We start from the raw sequence: 15000 nt of genomic DNA on the forward strand, positions 1-15000 counted from the left end.
ATCATAATTATGTAAACAGTAATAAAAATATGGTTAGATAACAAAATGCACAGCAATAAAAGCAATAATAAGAAAAAGAAGTTTAATAACATTAATGATAATAATAGCAGAGGTATATTCCTTCAAAATCTACAATGGAAAATGTTGTATGTATCAACTGAAGTTTTGTTTAGCATAGCCCTTTCTTTATTTTGACATTACTTCTCTTACTTCTGTTAAATGATTATTGTTTTGCGCTGTATTTTTCTTCTGCCTCCCCTCTTGCTATTCTAGTATTTACTTTCTCTCCCTTTCTCTGCATGTAACCATGACAACCAGAAACTAACTGAATTGTTTACCGAGCCAAAGAGGATGCAGAAAAATCACCTGTTGACTAGAGAGAAACACATTGACAGTTTTACATAAACACACACACACGCACGCACGCACACACAGAAAGAAAAAAATTGGTATCATCTCTCATTATATATTTGCACTTTGAGTACCAAAGTTCAGAAAGGCTTCGATATTTCATGATCACATGATCCCTACATTAGTTGATTTCCTTGCACAAGTCAATAAACAAATTGCCAAATATGAGTGAAGGTTTCTAAAAATGACAAAGAGAAGAGAGAGGGAAAGGAACTTGCTTTCCCTGGGAAGACAAGAGGTTGGATGATGCCACGGCAATTAAACAAAAGGGTTTTTCACCAGTATGCCAAGTGTTACATAGAGAGAGACTGCTGGACATTGATATGAAGGGAAAGAGCAAATGGACCTTCCATATTTGCATATGGAAGGTCCACTTTGGTGTTAGAGAAAAGAAATTTCAAACGAAGTAAGACAAGCGAAATATAGAATTAACTCTTGAAACCTAGGTTGCAGAAATGCCATGAAATTCTGTACTGAGGCTTCACAGTTACCATTATTAGCTCTATCTCACATGATGTCTAAAGGTCACGCAAAAGTCGTCACATCTTCATTTGCACCACAGATGTCATTTTCCTTTTACTGTGTCATCATCATGAGTCTTGGCATTACTGTAATTCTAATTAGACCGGAAAATAATCAGACAATTGAGCTGATAGATGATTTCTTTTCTAAGATCTCAGTAGACAGTCTGGAAGTTGGTAGGGTTTATATCTCTACCTAGCAGAGCTTCAACACAGTTTGATATTTGTGCATTGATGCAAAAGAGCATTAAACATCGAATCACTGGCAGCCTTACTGTGAGTAATTTAAATTGCAAGCAGAGTATACCTGAAATTCTGAAATTGGATCTCAAGGAAAGGGTGCATTTCAAATTATGGTGATGACTGTTTAGAGGACTAAATATTGGTGATGCCAATTATTTGATAATTGATAAATGGGTGATGATAGCTAATAAAAATACAACGATGTTATTCAAGTACGTTGCATCCATGTAAATATCACTAACTTCTTAAGTGCCTCTTTGTCTTGTTAAAGAAGTGCAAGCAAAGTTTGATATTAGTAAATATTCTGTCTAATGGAGGTATAGAAGTATTAAAGGTGAGGGCTGCCCCATTTTATTTTGCTGAAATCTATTCATCATTTGCATAATTTGCTAATACTCATTAATAAATGTTTTCACTCTGACAATTAGTTTTCAGTGGTGGAATGCACAAATTGATCCAGTAATGCTTTGATGAAGTCAAAGCAGGCATTTTGCTGATGTTTTACTTATTTTTATTTATCTATTCATTCATTTCCATTTGAGTTTTAGTATCTTTCATCTAACGAGGAATCAACCAATATTTGCTCAGAGCTACTTACCCTAATTTATTTTTGGAAATAAATTTACACATTTCTTTAAGTACAATGACAGCTACGTAGCAAAAGCCCCTGGGGCATGGCTGAGCAATTTCAAAATGGAATCCTCCTAGTTTGAGGCAGAACATTTAGATGGTCCAACAGGAAACAGGGACGCTTATGGTGCCCAAAGGTCCTGCCAGATAAACGGAATGGGATAAATAGAGTGTACAGACTATAAATGAATAGGGGTAAAATTTGGACAAAAAAATAAGCAAAAGAGAAAGAGAGTGAGCAATAATGAATGAGAGAGAAAGAAATTCAAGAGTATGACTGAATGACAGAGTGAGAAACGATGAAAAGTTTCTCACAAGAAGAGTTACAAATAAGGTGAGAGTGAGAGTGCCTCCATGGCATTATCAAGACTTGCTGTAATTCAAATTTGTTACTTGAAGGTGACAATTTAATGACAGGTATTAGTTTCATTTGTTGATCAAATTCATCCTATGATACAAGAGACTAAGTTTTAAAGGATTGTTTTTTAGGCACTGACTGTCACTATTAGTATGACCCTGTCCCCTGGGGTCTATGTAGGATGAGAATAAATATAAAGGTATTTTACACTGGCAGTCTGTCCAAATGGTTCCTAGAATTATATTTTTGCCACCTTTGTGCAAATATTTTAAGAGTGTACAAGGTGTACACTTCATTAGCAGAACTGCTAAGTTACAGGCCATTATATATGAAAGATTTGAATAATTTCAAATTACATAGAATAGACAGGTATACAACCGACTGCAGGAAGTAAAAAAAAAGTTGTCACTGTATAAAGCTTATATGATTGAGCATAATGGATAATATGTTTAACACTAGTCAATGAGTCAGGGAAAGGGGAAGACTATGGCCATCGCCTTCTCAGATATCACTATTGTGAACCAAGGATTCCCATGCTCAATATGTGATATATTTCACTTTGATTTTGACCTCAAACTGACGGTCATGGCATGTACGTACATGCCATGCCCACTTTGAGTTTACTTTACAAATTGCTTTTGCACATAAATGGCTCCACTTGTACTAAGCCACCAATGAGCCAATTATGAGTACTGTTTGTCTCACCTGTTTACCCTTTTCCTCAATTTTTGAAAGTATTTTATATTTTCTTATATTGGCACTACTAATGTCAATATCATTCAAGTAATTATAATATATATAATAAAAATAACACTATTGATATTGATAGCATTAGTAAAAAAAGTTTTTCCCGAATATTCAAGGAAAGGTGAAATCAGGTATGGTCACAAGGTCTACTAATTGACTCCTTTGTGAGAGCCATTTATGTGCAAAATTTCACAAAAAATTCTAAAATAAGCAAATAATTTTCCTGGTGATGTTGGGTTTATCTTATTTGGTATTTAAATTTAATTTGAATCTAGATAATGAAGTACTGGGTACATTAGTGCCATTTGGTACATGTGAAGTTTTGATGTAGAATAGTGAGATAGCTCAGTGGCACAGAGCTGGCTTTGCAATTGCAAGGTCCTAAGTTCACACCTGGCTTCCCCTCTCAGTCGTTTCAGCTGTGAGTACTGGGGTCAAAGTTGGGCCGGAAAGGAATTGACCACCCTACCTCATCATCCTGCAGGTTTGTATGCATGTTCCTCTATGGATGTGTCCCCCTTGTCCACTTGGATATGCTATTAACTTGTCTTTGACAATGACATAGGTATATGATTCTTACTCATAACATGCTAGAGGTGCTAGGTTTGCTTTCAGGATGAAAAAGGTTTTTAAAATATACAGCCTGACTGGTTTTCTTGTTATGTATGTGCTTATCATTATTAGTACTGAAGATTCTCTTTCCTGAAGTTAATGAGCTGTTAGCAGAAATGGCAATGTACCTCTCTGTAGAATGCAACAAGCAAAAGGAATTAAAAGTTAAATTTCCATGTCTGAAGTGTTTCCAGATATCTTTCTGTAAATCAAAAGTCTTACTTTTACTGAAAAAAAGGTAATAGGGCTAAGATAAAGAGCTAACTGAATACAGAGTAAAAGCTCAGAATAATTCAATATGTTGATGCACTGATGTGTCACTACTACCACACATCTACACCTTGTGTCCTAAGTGCTAACATTTTGTAGTTATCATGCTGTATTCGGAACTCGTCTTGCTCGTCCAGCAGAAGTAGTGGTTCTGAAAAGACAAAACATCTTTTCCATTTTGTCCAACTTATTGGACGAGGAGTTCCAAACGCAGCGTAACATACAATCAACACAAATGGAAATTGAATACAACCTAGTATTCTTCCAGATTTGATGCAGGGTTCAAAATATCAAAGTAAAAAAATTAAAAAATAAACTTTTATTTTGTGAATCACGATACAGCTGGAACTATAACTTAGTTCTGAGATATAACAGTGTCTCTAACACAGAGGGCTTTGAAGCACTGCAGGACATGAGTTGGCTGATGACTGTCCGTTGAGAAGTCAGTTTTCACACACTTCTCACAGAGATCAACACTTGTGGTTGCTGGACACTGGACGCAGTGCCATCGAGGTCCTTTAATGGGGTCTACTCCACATACATCACACTAATGACAAAATATGAAAACAATAAATATTAAAGACAAAACCTTGTTAGAAAAATTTCAAACTTTGATCTTTTTATTATTTGTTTCTCATTCCCTATATTACTCATATCATTTTTAATGTACTGATAACTTTTTAAAATTCTTATTAAATGTTTCAATATTTGGCAATAATCTTAAGCAAGTATTTATCTTTTTAAACACTATACCAAAGAAAAAAAACTATACACAATGGCTTTTCAAACTTACACTGAAGCCTGGGTGAACTACAACGCCAGTCTCCAATTCTTTCTGTTTGTACCTCTGGACCTGCTTCAGTCTAAGCAATTCTTGGTATTCTTCACTGTTCCTCAGTTCTTCTGACAAATCCTCTTCATCCTATAGAAAGTTATAAGTAATAATAATATGTAACAAAATATTCTTGTTGAAAAAGGGAAAATCTTTGTCAATTAATGATAAAATATCTATACAAACAAAGAATATGCTATAATTTTACACTTTAAAGATTTTTCTGGAATCACCTGGTATGTCATAAGATATTTCTGAATTAATCTAGATGAAATGGATCCACCCTCTCTATAATGAAATTCCCTCTAAACGATAACATGAACTACTTACCGAAACTTCATCTAAATATCCTTGAGATACATAGTTTAAAACATCAGAGGGGATGGAATCCTTCTCATCTTCATACATGTTAAAAGCTTTCATAAAGCTTGAAGATCGACCCGCTGTTACTGCATGGAGGACAGACCGCCTGCGTGCACCCTGAAGCACAGATGTTTCAAATTTACTGAGACAGAATATTTTCTCACAGTCTATAATGAAAAGACCCCTTATTTAATAAACAGAAAATAGTACAAGTTATTGATACAAATTACCTGTTTTCTTAAAACAGCTGTACGTGGATTTCTACCTGGAACAGGTAGTCCACCTCGTTTCAGGGCAATGAAGTATTTCTGCACTCGACTCTGAACTTGCAGAGGCGTTCGGGTTCCTGTAAATTAGTCTTCAGTTAAATTTTTTGATAACAGTCTCAACTTCAAACTGTTAATTTTGTTCTATCATTATCATTACTGTTCTCTCTCCTTAAAGCCATGGTTACAAGAGAATTTTTATTGTGATAATATCCAACCTTTAAAGTTGCCCGATATATGTTGGTCCCCCATACAAACAGAATCATTATTTAATTGCTTGATTTCAGTCAACAAAATGGCACTGAGGTTCTTAATCTCATGGACTCAAACTTTGTGCATGTAAACAATGATAACATCATGGACATGTGAAGAAATAATAAGCATACTTAAAAATATAATAATATTAAGATTTATATCTATTTAAAAATTATATTTATTGAAATATATGACTAAAATTGCAGTATTTCTTAGCAGACTATAGACTCTCTTTTGCCACTCAATCATCAGTTCTAAACTATCCATATAATTTCATCCAACTACCGTCAAAGCTGTTGCAAGCAGAAAATTATGCCAGCTCAGAGGTTGGGGGGAAGTGGGAAGGTGCTCCTGTGACCATGGCATATCTCATATATAGTTTAAGCACAGGCTATGTACCTTTTCATGAAATAGGATAATAAGATATATACACACTATTCAGGTTTGGTAAAACATTCGTTGTACTGAAACTGTATCATAAGTAAAGTAAAATAAAGTAAAGTAAAGTAAAAGAGAGAAAGAAAAAATTTACTTTAATTTCTTTCTATACATGATTTACCTTACCATCTGGTTGGTATTTTGAAGATGTACTTGTCAGATACTTTTAAGGTGTGTCTTTCATGGGAATATGAATGGAAAAATGCTTTTTTACTTTTTTAGAAATGCATTCCGGCATCACTGCAGACTGTCAATATATATATATATATAATTATATGTATATATATATATATATATATATATATATATATATATATATGTATATATATATATATATTATATATATATATATATATATAATTATAAATATATATATTATATACATAATATATTTTAAAATATATAATATATATTAATATAATTATATATATATATATATAATATATATATATGCAGAAAAAAAATCATATAAAAAATAATTTGCATCAACAATATTGCATTTGCAATGCAACCCTTTATTTTGACATGGCACACAAAATAGGGAATTAAATGCTGCCTGTGTGAAAGCTTTAGTGGCTGCTGAGAATGCCAATACTGATATGTCTTTACCAACTAGCATAGTTTAATATTTTGCATGTTAGGTTTTTCATAATTATAAAGTCAAAGATTAACCAAATTAATATTTGTCCTTAACCAGGGTGTCCTACTATCAAACAATGGCTGTCCTTCCTTCACATCATATGCATCAAGACTACTCTATGTTGTGCACACTAAACAGTTATTTGCTTGTTTGGTCCTGGCTGTGTTCCTGGTAAAGTAACCACCCCTCCAAAATATGATTAAAACCTTTTCTTCACTTCATTACCTACACATATGCTTATGCTACAAGTAAGAGCATAGAGAGTGGGAGAAATTCCTGTTTCCTGTGCTTTTAATTTTTCCCTAAAGCAGCTGACTTCATTGTACATGCCAACAAGTGGTTTGATATGAAGCTGGGAGTTACTGTCATAAAGGGGTCAACCCAAGGCCGCTGGGGAAAATGCTGTGCTTATTTTTTATATTTTTGTGAAATGTCTTTGCATATAGATGGGTATGCTAGTGCTTAGCCACAAAAGAGTCAATTAGTAGACCTTGTGACCTTACCTGATTTCACCTTTCCTTGAATTGGCAGGAAAAACTATTTTTTACTAATGCTATGAATATCAATGGTGTTATTTTTATTATAAACATTATAATTACTATAATGTTATAAACATTAGTAACAGCAAAATAAGATAATGTAAAATATTTTCATAAATCAAGGAAAAGGGTAAACGGGGAAGGCAGTAGTACTCGTAATTGGCTCATTGGAGACTTAGTACAAGTGTAGCCATCTATGTGTAAAAACAATTAATGAAGTAATCCAACAGTGGGCATGGCATGTATGTACATGCCATGCCCTTCGGCATGGGGTTAAAGACTGTCTAAATACTTATCAATTAAACAAGCTGAAACCTACCAAGTTCATTGGATATTTTAACCCATCGATGGGAAGCTATAGTTTCATCTGGGTATTTAATTAGAAGCTCTTCCAATCTGTAAAAATAAAGGAGCACATTCAACTTACAAACTGAAGCCGAGACCCATTTTTCTCATCTTCATATATATGTTATTAAATGACAAAAGAATAAAAACTAAATATATATAAAACTTTGTATATATACACATGACGGTATTGGTCCAAGTGGATCTGTGAGTAATCACTGTGCACTTTTTGAAAAGCCAATACAAAGGCAGCATAACTCACTTGCGTTGCTCTTCATCTGTCCATGACTGGTTAAATGTTTGGGGTTTACTCTCATCGTAGATACGACCTCGCACCATGATCTTGTCTGAGCTGACTGGTTCTTTGCTGTCCTGTTGACACATTAGAAAAAAAATACGGTGATACCATATTTTTGAAGTCAAGGGAGATAGTCATATTTTCATGATGTTAAAATTGATATTCAGCAACATGCTATATACGACTACCTGCTGACACCAGATTGCACGTATTAATACACTTTCCATTATGTTTTATTTTGTTATTCAATCATCAGGACTACCTAATCTTAAAAATTTATCCTACTGCTTATCATTATTGTTCTTTTCATCATTATCATTATAAATATTATTACTATTATCATTAACATTATTGCCAATATGATTACCATCATCATTATCATTACTGATTAAATCAAGGTTATTATTACAGACTACACCCTGGCTGGTGTGCGCCGGCAGCAACGAGTTGTGTGCCTTTTATGTGGCCGACAGTCGCCAATAGTCCGGTGCCAGGCACAATGTTCCAGGGTTGGTGTGCACCTGCAGCAACGAATTGTGTGCCTTTTGAGTAACAGACAGTCGCCCCTATGAGAGTGGATAGGGTGCCCACTTTCTTGGGCAATCAACTGGCAAGCCGGATCGGGAGCATGCCGGCAGTGGGTTGCTCGTTTAGGGGGGGGGGGGGGGCGGTGGGGAGGCGTGCGCCGGTGTAGTCTTCCGTACATGACGGGGTCGTGTCTGTGGAGTGGGGGGGTTCGCCGAGAGGGTTGGGGGTCGGGGGTGACAATTGCTGGGCCGGGCAGCCCACGGATTTGAGTACAGTGGGTCACTGTCCAGTCGGAGAAGGGTGTGGGCGGGGTAACCGTTCGTCAGCGTATCCCGTTGCAAGTGGGCCCCGTCTTGGTAAGAAATAATGATTCATATAGCAAACTGATAGGCTGCAGTGGCCGAGTGGTTAGAGCATCGGACTCAAGACTGTCACGACGGCAATCTGAGTTCAAGGGTTCGAGTCACCGGCCGGCGCGTTGTTCCCTTGGGCAAGGAACTTCACCTCGATTGCCTGCCTAGCCACTGGGTGGGTAAGCCAGCCCAAGTCAGTGATGGTCCCAGAACTGGATAATAGAGATGGTGACTCGATAAAAACACCGGGCGGAAGGCAACGACAAACCACTGCTCTAAATTGCCAAGAAAATCATGGAAAATCCATGATCGCCAACGTCCTTGTAGGACAGGGCACTTGAAGAAGAAGAAGACTCTTCAGGCTAGGGCTTCTCAACCTGTGTGTTGTGACACACCTGCAATTTTCCATTTGTTAGTGTTTCTCAAGTCTTCTTATACAGTAATTTACACTAGTTTGTTTACTTTCTAGGACAGGGTTCTTCAAACTTTTTTCATCTCAGCCAAATCTTATTTTGTACACAATCTTCACAAGCCAGTAAGTCCACTCTCTAGTACCTTTCTGTTAACCCAATATCACCTTAATATATATATATATATATATATATATATATATATATATATATATATATATATATATATATATATATATATATATATATATATATATATATATATAATATATATATAGGTATATGTATAGGCACATAATATATAATATGTATGTATATATGTATATCTATATATATATTATATATATATATGTATGAAAGATGGAATAATGCAATGCCGCATTGATATAGATAAATAACAACCCTCCCTGACCAGGACTCGAACCTAGCTCACTCCGGGTATGAAACCGGAGGCCAATGCTAAACCAACCGTGCCACATGACCCACTAAAAGGAGTGTGCAACTAGGATCTTACTAGCTCCATAGACATTACCTATCTACTCATACTTGAGTAATGATAGCGAAGTTTTACGCTCACTCCCCGTGGGAGTGAGCGTGGAAATTGATTTAGCAATTCAATTTAGCACTGGCCTCTGGTTTCATACCCGGAGTGACCTAGGTTCGAGTCCTGGTCAGGGAGGGTTGTTATTTATCGATATCAATGCGGCATTGCATTATTCCATCTTTCATAAATATACCTCGGTACATCTGACTTAGGATTTGAATTGGTAAATCAATTTCCACCGAGTGCCCACGGGGAGTGAGCGTAAAACTTCGCTATCATTACTCAAGTATATATATATACTTGAGTACTAGCTGTCTATGGAGCTAGTAAGATCCTAGTTGCACACTCCTTTTAGTGGGTCGTGTAGCATGGTTGGTTTAGCACTGGCCTAGCACCCGGAGTGACCTAGGTTCGAGTCCTGGTCAGGGAGGGTTGTTATTTATTTATATATATATATATATATATATATATATATATATATATATATATATATATATATATATATATATATATATATATATATATATTATATATATATTGTATATATACATATACATATATTCAGGTTCATTTACATATACATATCTATATGTTCATATAAATATATGCATTCATATATATGTATGTATATGTGGGTGCTTCATGCTCGGGTGATGTGAAGCAATAGTGTAGCCTAGATAGTGTTAAGTGCTTGGTAAATGACCTTTGCCCTGCCTATCAAGCCCAACGAAAACTGAACTCTAAGCCCTCCTCACAGATGACTGCAGTCTGCTTAGTGAACAGACAGATCATCTCAGATCATGTTGCGGTTCAGGAACATTGGGCTGAGTATTTTGAGCAGTTGTACCAGGTAGACCAGGTAGCTGTTTGTTTGGATGCAAGTGGTATCACAATAACTGTGCTAGACCCACCCACACCGCCTACCCTAACAAAAGATAGGATGGCAATTTCTAAGCTGAAGGATGGGAAAGTTGTGGGTATATGACATATCCCTGCAGAATTGCTAATGGCAGGGGGTGAACCTATGGCATGGGGCAGCTTGCATAGTCTTGACTGCCATCTGGCAGTCTGGTTCCATTCCCCCTGACCTGTTGAGGGGCATGGTCATCCCTCTCTGGAAGGGGAAAGGGGATTGTTGGGATTGTAGCAACTATTGTGGCATCACACTGCTCGGTATACCATGTAAGGTTTTTGCCCAGATTCTTCTGAAATGGATCCATGACCACCTACTAAGGTACCAGAGACCAGAGCAGTCTGGATTCACTCCTGGCAAGCCCTATAATGACTTCAAGAAGTTGTCTGATTCGGTGCATTGAGAATCGCTCTGGGAGATCCTGAGACTTAGGGGAATTCTGACATGATCATTGGCCCAATAACAAGATAACAGATAATGGGCAGAACTACTAATCCAAGTCAGTGTGGTAAGGTCATAAACCTTGACTTTGTTGACAATGTTGCTATTCTATCTGAGCCTCTGGGAGTCTCATCTTGATGCCTTTTGTAACAAGTCCCTACACCAGATCATGGGGTATAATTGGCAGGACCACGTGCTCCACATGTGCTCAGCAAGGAGTCTATCAATAGGCCCTAGTGACCACTCTTGATTTCCCCATTCCTTGGAATTGCAGGAAAATGTATTTTTCTTTCTAATATTGATATCAATATTTTTGTTATTATTGATATTATGATTACTAGTGTTATTAAAATCTCAGTAACAATAAAGACAATGAAATAATACAAAAGAACTTTCCAAAAATCATGGAAAAAGAGTCAGTAGGTGAGATAGGTAGGACTCCTTGGTGACTAAGCACTTGTAGAGCCATTTGTGTGTAAATCCAACAAATGAACTTATATTACAGTAGGCATGACATGTATTCTTGCCTTCCGTACTGACTGGTTAAGTGTTCCATTATTTGCAGGTGATGAGGAAGACAAGTGCTGTTGGCATGGTGAATTGCAATAGAAAGCATATGCCAACTGCTTTAGGGGTGATGGGGAAAGGTAATGTTGACAATTGCAGCACCCTGATGGGCATGATGGCACTCTAATGGTTGGACAAACAGCCAGTCACAATATTGTCTACTTCCTATACTAGAGAGAGTGTCACTCTGCCACCGAATTGAGCAAGCAAAGCAGACTACAACACTGAGATGAAGGGTGATGACCTGAGCGATCAATTGGTACAGTCAAACTCAGTATTTAGAAAAAACATTAAACAGCACAAAAAGTAATCCTTTTATTACCTGGGTATGGCAACAGTGAATTCCCTGGCAGTTCAAAGACCCTAGGATGCCAATTAAACCAGGCAGAGTTCAAGCTTGAGCCCGTCAGAGGGTTCCTGTAGCTGGCAGAGAGATAATGATGGACAAGAAACTTTCCAGCTTCTCCTCTATCAGAGGTTCACAGAGGATACACCATTTCAGTGATGGAGGAGGCAGCACCATAGATGGAAAGAGATGGGGGTTGCAATGTCTCCCTGTGCCTAGGTCTGTGCTTCAAGGAGTTCCATGGGCATCAGTGACCTCACTGAATGTCCAGTAAAAAGTAGATCCACCATTTTTCTTTTTTACAATCAAAGCAGCAATAAACACAAAATCAGGGTTGGTATTTTTCTCCTCCCATGAAATCACACCCCTGCTTATATAAAGTAAACTGACACACCTCTAGTAATATGTAGTATATACTACAATAGAAGTCAATAATATTCTTCATAGGACATAATATGGCCAAGACAAGCCTCCAACCATAAACATAAAAATGGATGGAATAACTGTTTGTAAATCGCTTGCCCAAGCGTGCTGAAAGTTTTCAAGATGGGAGCAACTGCACACACTGAATATCCAAGTAAGAAACACAGCCAGCTATCTGCATTACCTGGAGGGAGCACCAGTGAATTCTACACCCACTGCCAATGGGTTAAGACACTGTAAACATTCCCTGACACCAGTTTGTTGATGTAAATAAAAAAGGCAAAAAAGAGTAACAAAATTAGTATATATCAGATTCTCAAAACATCTACAATCTGCTTAGTAAAGATTTTTCATTATAACCCCCTCCAAAATGTAAACATAAGCAAATCAATTAATTGAAGTTATATATTGAATATACTAATATCCCTCATAGAGGGAAGGAATATGACTAACTGGCTGGGTCTGCTGGCTCTCCTGCAAGATGCGTTTCCTCGTCTTGGGCCTCATACCCTGCATGATTGACTGGACATTGTATTTTTCCCAGTCAATGTGTGGTATCTGAAATGAGCCATAATCTGATCAAGCAAATTATTCTGAAACAAAGATCAGCTAGCTATTCTGAATAACAAGTATACCCAACTGTTTCCCATAAAGTAAATAAGTAGCTATCACATTAAAAAAATTAAAACATGACATGAAGATAGCAATTAAATTTTTAAGAATATGACAATCTAAGTCATACCACTGAGAAAAAAATTATTGCAAAATTTATACCAAATAATCATTCAAGTCACATTTGCTTTCATGAAACACAAGACCTAGCCTAAAACACCTTACAGATGTACACATGAAACAGTTAATGAGAATAAACACCTGCACTATCTCCTGGGGCCCTGGAAGATTTAGGTTTTCGCCGTTCTGGAGGGCTGTCACAAAATGCAAGGGATCACGAAGTGCCTGTTCGCGCATTTCTTGCAAACGCTCCATGTCCTGACAGGCCAACAAAACAGAGAATTATGCAGTGAATGAGATTTTATATGGTCAAGCTTGATGTCTGATGGCAATAATGATTATTTTGAATATTTTTTTCCATTCCAGCTTTTAAGGGATCAATGTAATGTAGTTCTAGAAGTCAAGTCACAATAAATAGTTCATGTAGTAATGAGTTTGAAAGAAAAATGGGTACATACTAGAGTTCAGTCCTTAATCCAATGTTATTTGTCATTGTTCCAGAGCAGTGATTTCCAACTAAAGGCCAGATTCAGGCAAACTTCTCAGAGCTAGTATCCATGGGCCAGTGCAACTACATACAATATTTTTATAATAGAAGAACTTGTAGTAGACAACAAGAGAATGTTTCAGAGGTAACAGTCAGAGAGCTGTGAGTAAAGGTGGGACCTTGTGTATCTCATTTTGGAGAAGAACTATTTGCAACTAAAATTGATATATGCACGGACACATGCACACGTGTGCACACACAGACACAAACACACACACACACACACACACACACACACACACACACACACACACACACACACACACACACACACACACACACACACACACACACACACACACAAACACACACACACACACACACAAAATGTATGTGTTTACAAACTTACTTACATAGGCTATGTATATAATATATGAATTTTATATATATATATATATATATATATATATATATATATATATATATATATATATGTATATATATATATGAACATGTATGCATGCACATATGTATAAGAATGTATGTTTCTATGTAAATATGTATGTATGTATGTATGTAGGCCTATGTATGTATGTATGTATATATGTATATATGTATGTACATATGTATGTATAAATGTATGTATGGTATGTATGCATGGTATGTATGTATGTACGTACATATGTATGTACGTAAGCATGCACTTATGTATGCACATATGTATGTATATATGTATGTACCTGTGTATGTATGCAGTATGCACCTATGGTCAGGAAAGAAAAAGCTCACCCGAACTGCCTTGCTCCTCTGGGCCTGGAGCCTGACTAGGGTCTTCATGAGCAGCTGGTAGTCTGGGTTGCCCTTCAGTGCCAGAGGATCCGACTCAAAGTAATATTCCCCAATTTCATCTACCGCAGGAGAAAGGGAAGGGAGGTCCTCCACCCTGCCGTCTCCCGTATCTGACATCTCTGCTGGAACACAAGAATAATTGCGAAAGTGAGCAAATGATTTATGTTATTTCTAGAGAATGATAAAGCAAGCCTTTGGATTAAAACACTGCCTAAAAATTACAATAAACTAGTGGGAGCAAACAAACAAGGGCTAAATCAAAATCTGTTCCTCATCATGTTCAGTTCTTTGTAGCTGAAAGAAGTTGGGCCCTAGCATGAGCCACTCATAGGGCTCTTGCTTAAACTTACACCAAGCAAGTATATATATATATATATTATATATATATATATATATATATATATATATATATATATATATATACATATATATACATATATATGTATATATATGTATATATATATATAATATATATATAATATATATATATATATATATATATATATATTATATATATATATATAATATATATATATATATATATATATATATAAATGCTAACTTATCTTTAAAAAATATTTTAATCCTTAATATGATCTCAGACTTTCAGCTGGTCCTCTTATAAGAAGAAAGGGGAAG

The 15000-nt window shown here is 36.2% G+C and overlaps 1 protein-coding gene across 2 annotated transcripts in view; it reads right to left on the minus strand.

The window, feature by feature from the left end:
- Positions 1 to 4090: 4090 nt before the first annotated feature.
- The window catches only part of LOC119573174 (ZZ-type zinc finger-containing protein 3-like), a 13341-nt gene continuing 2431 nt past the window's right edge, over positions 4091 to 15000 (minus strand). The window contains exons 2-10 of one of the 2 annotated variants that reach the window (XM_037920245.1): positions 14302 to 14480; positions 13167 to 13283; positions 12747 to 12851; positions 7733 to 7842; positions 7445 to 7521; positions 5218 to 5333; positions 4955 to 5104; positions 4586 to 4714; positions 4091 to 4339 (exon numbers count right to left, since the gene is read on the minus strand). In XM_037920245.1, the coding sequence (XP_037776173.1) occupies positions 4148 to 4339; positions 4586 to 4714; positions 4955 to 5104; positions 5218 to 5333; positions 7445 to 7521; positions 7733 to 7842; positions 12747 to 12851; positions 13167 to 13283; positions 14302 to 14478 (1173 nt within the window). In that variant the 5' untranslated portion in view covers positions 14479 to 14480 and the 3' untranslated portion in view covers positions 4091 to 4147. Of the gene's footprint in view, positions 4340 to 4585; positions 4715 to 4954; positions 5105 to 5217; positions 5334 to 7444; positions 7522 to 7732; positions 7843 to 12746; positions 12852 to 13166; positions 13284 to 14301; positions 14484 to 15000 lie in introns of both variants that reach the window. The other variant, XM_037920244.1, reaches the window with a different exon arrangement.

The sequence above is a fragment of the Penaeus monodon genome, chromosome 5, assembly GCF_015228065.2.
Source record: "Penaeus monodon isolate SGIC_2016 chromosome 5, NSTDA_Pmon_1, whole genome shotgun sequence".
NCBI classification, from domain to species: domain Eukaryota; kingdom Metazoa; phylum Arthropoda; class Malacostraca; order Decapoda; family Penaeidae; genus Penaeus; species Penaeus monodon.